Source organism: Buceros rhinoceros, unplaced genomic scaffold (genome assembly GCF_000710305.1).
Source record: "Buceros rhinoceros silvestris isolate BGI_N320 unplaced genomic scaffold, ASM71030v1 scaffold32022, whole genome shotgun sequence".
NCBI classification, from domain to species: Eukaryota; Metazoa; Chordata; class Aves; order Bucerotiformes; family Bucerotidae; genus Buceros; species Buceros rhinoceros.
The window spans coordinates 42,058-45,882 of NW_010398911.1; the positions used below are offsets into that span (position 1 = coordinate 42,058).

The 3,825-nt window shown below is 53.1% G+C and overlaps 1 protein-coding gene across 1 annotated transcript in view; it reads left to right on the plus strand.

Annotated features, from left to right (window-relative positions):
* TSPAN18 (tetraspanin 18) overlaps positions 1 to 3,825 on the plus strand; it is a 13,010-nt gene that overhangs the window by 2,706 nt on the left and 6,479 nt on the right. Inside the window, exon 4 of the mRNA XM_010131287.1 lies at positions 1,319 to 1,393. Within this exon, the coding sequence (XP_010129589.1) occupies positions 1,319 to 1,393 (75 nt within the window). The remainder of the gene's footprint in view (positions 1 to 1,318; positions 1,394 to 3,825) is intronic.

The following is a 3,825-nucleotide window of genomic DNA, read 5'->3' on the forward strand; positions in this document are numbered from 1 at the left end:
AACAGCATCCTGTTAGCAGCCGACGTCTCTGCTCATCCCACTCGTCCTGTTCTGTCACTGCAGCCCAGGCTCCGTTTCTTTTGTTTCCACTGCAGAAGCAGGAAGGGCAGGAGCGGGACAGGGTGGTGCGTGCCCCGCACTAGAGCTGAGGGTGGTTTTTCCCCTCCGGTAACTGACAACACAACAACGGTTTGCCCACTCCCTGCAGGTAGCTGGAATTCTCTCTCCGTTGCTGGAATGCACTTTCAAGGCATCGCAAACCCTGTTTATAAATCACAGCTCCGGGATCTCAATAGTTCTTCTGGCCCCAGCTGCCTGCCTTCTGTTTCAGAAAGACCTTCAGTAACCTTCTCACACAAAACCCCATCCAGGCTCCTCTTGTGTTTGTCTCCACTTGTCGACTCAGCCCCCCCAGCAGGGATCCTGGAGCCCTGTCGTTTACCCTCCACGTGATGCCATTGTGCTGGGTTCTCTGTGCACTCCAGCTTTTCTCACGTGGTGCGGAGACCTGAGTTCACTGCTAAACGTTCACTCAGTTTGGTAAAGCCGTCTTGGAGTCTGTGGTGTAGTTCCTGAGATCCTTGAACTCTGGAAGGGCTGTAACTGAGAACCGGTCCCACAGTCACGGCGTGGCTCAGCCTTGGTAACGTCACAGGAACAAGGTGCCTTTAGGGAGACAGAAGACCAGGCTCTCAGACCGAAGCAGCAGAATGCTGCAGGGGCAACAGGATGAGAACACAGTTCCAGCTTACATTGAACAGCCCTGTGCCGCTCTGTTTGCTGCCGTTTCTCTTCCCTAGAGCTATGATGACGCAAGGGTGATGGTTTTCCCTCAAACTGGGTACCTGTTTCTGTTTGGTTAGTGCTCGATCTGCTGGCTGTTGCTGCCAAGTCTGCAGCGTGCCCTTCAGCTGAGGATGTGACCCTGCACGCTGTGGACGCTGCACGAGACATGGATGGTACTTGCATAATCAAAGTAAAATGATGTTGGTGTGCTCCCAACTTTCTGTAGAGGTTCTGTATGGTTCATGCTTAACTCAGTGGAGCCCCGTTGCATGGAGGGGGATGCTAACTAGGGCTAATTTTACCCTGAAATGCAGCGTACTCTGCAAAGAGACCTTTTTTAGTCATGGGTGTAAGGAGAGGGGCTGTGCCTGCTCCAGGTTACTGCCTCAAAGGTCTTTTGTAATTGTCAGGGGGGAAAAAAGTTTCCTCGGTTATTTTTTGGTGACTAACAAAACCTCGTGTTCCTACTACCTGCTGCACACACCTAATGGTATGCCTGTGTTGGTTTACTTCTGTGTCTTCTCTCTTCCAGTTCTTCATGTTTATCTTGCTGATCTTCCTGGCGGAGCTTTCAGCTGCAATCCTGGCTTTTATCTTCAGGGAAAACGTAAGTATCCCGCGTGGGCTCGGAAGGACTTTTTTCCCCCTTTATGAGCTGGTGGTCTTTTGTCTTTGCCGCAGCTGTGAAGGCGGTGGGGAAGGGAGCGGGTGCTCCGTTGCAGCTCGGGTTTGGAGACCCTGCCCTCACGGGAGCAGCTCCCACTCCCTCAAGAGGCTGCTGCGTGGGGAGCGGAGCGTGGTCTGTGGCGCAGCTCTGCTGCGGGGAGTTCTCAGAGAACCCCTTTGGTTCCGCACCAGTGGCAGAACACGTACACACGCAGAAACCGCCCTGCAGACCCCGGAACGGGCTTCACGGCAGAGTGAGAACACGGTCCCCGCTGAGCAGCCGGCAGCTGCCTGCTCCTTCTTCCCACCCTCCCTGGGGGAAGCTGGGAGAAGGTACAAGAACCAGTCAGGCTCGCTGTGAATCCGCCCCCTCCCGCGGAACCGTGGGTCACATGAGGATAAGTTGTCTTACAAGATAGGGTCGCAGTGGTTATTGTAGACTTCTCTGGCATCTGGCAGTGTTTTGTGAGGTAAAACTTGAAGGGGGAGCAAACTTCTGCCTTCCCGGAGCTTGTCTCCTTGTTTATATCACCAGCTTCTCACTCTGTCAGAGTGACTGACAGGACGGGATGTTGTGCTCATGGGAAGGGATGAAGAACGTCAGATCCTGACATAGCTGGAGATGGCTCTGTGCAGAAGTTAAAGTCAGCGTGCAGATTCTTGTGGTGTGCTCTCTCCTCAAGTTTCTTCTGAAAAAGAAACACCCAAACTTGTTCCGCTGTTGCTGTATGTTTTGGTGGCAGCTCCTCTGGCTCATGGCTAATTTTGCTGTTGTCTTTGGGTTAGGGTGAGGCTAGTGGGCTGGACAGGGTGTCTGTGGGGACAGAAGTGGTCCTCCAGTGACCCCATGTCAGGAATTGTTCTTCACAGCAGCGAGTTAAGGTTGGGGGTGCTTTTCTCTGCCCTGTGAAACAAGCTACTTTCAAGGCACGTGGTGGTAAATGCACATTTAGGCATCTCTTGGAAGCTTCCCGAGTGGGTTGCTGTGATGGTCTTTGCACCAGCCCATGTGGCCTTGGGCTCACTGGGTGTGTAAAAGGAGACAGAAGAGAAAGATACGCTCCTTCCGCTCGCTTTCCAGGTCCTGTTAGTGCAGCTTCCTCTTGCGTGGTGTTTTGCATCCAGACTAGGTCCCAAACACTCAGCAGAGTTAAATTATTAATCGCTGAGGGAGTGGAAGAAATTAAGTGTCAGAAATAACAGAGAAAGGAGATGTTTTCTGCTGAGATTTGACATGAGAGGAAGAGCCAGCGAAGCCGAGTGTGGTGATGGGGTGGGTGACAGGGAAGTTTGCCGTGGGAGCTACGGTGGTCTGCAAGGCCAGCTGCACTCCCAGAGAGCTCTCTGGAAGCAGTCTCTGAGGAGGAGGGTGCTGTTAATCAGCTAAGGGAGCACCAGTTTCTCTTCCTTTGTAAAGGAGATTTTGGAGGGTGGAGAACTCTTTTCCATCGAGAAGACCCTCTGTAAAATAACATCTTCCATGAGCAATAGAGAGATGCTGTGAAACAGTTGTGCTTGATGATCTTAAAGATCTTTTCCAGCCTGCACAGTTCTATGATTTTGTGAGTGATCTCACTTACGTACAGGAATTGCTCTTTATTTGTCTTTCAGAGGTCTGGATGGGAGAAACCTGAAGGGATGTTTGACTCTTTCTTAGTGAACTGTCTTAGCAAGAAAGTGGGATGGCAGGAACAGTGATGGGGCTCTGGACGGAGTCAGGGCCTTGGATTTGTAGCCCCGGTTCTGGCGCTTGATAGACAGGTCACGTTGGTTCCTGATACCCCTTTTCTCAGACATAGGGCAAAAACTAACGAACACAAACTGTCCACCCCTCAGCTGAGCAGCCGGAGGTCTCTCGGGTGGAGGGCACTGTGGCATTGAGAAGTGCAGCACTGGTGGCTGTACCTGCCGGACAAGCACTGTACAGTGTCAGAACCGTTGGGGTGCTCCAGGCAGATGCAGGTGGGCAGGAGCATGTCCTGTTTTCCAGGCAGGCACCATGGAGCCAGCTTCCTGCACAGCACTCAGGATTCTTGACCTCGGTGCTGCTGGCCAGTGCCAGCACACCTGCGTGGTGCAGAAATGTCCTCTCTTTCGTAAATCCCCTCATCCGGCTGCAGAATCCCAGCCAAGCTGTTTCTTGATCCACCTCATGCCCTGGCGTGTAAACATACACGTGCGTGTGCGGCTTCTGTGCTGGAGACGTTCCCCCCAGCACAGCTAGAGAAAACCTGCAGTGCTCAGGGCGGTGGCGGATGCACGTGTGGTGACAGAAGAGTGCGCGAAGGTCTGGGTTTAGGGGTGGGTCCTCTGCTCCCTCCTGCAGAGCACTCGCCATGGTTCTCCAGTGCGTGCAGACCCCGTCGGGGCCGT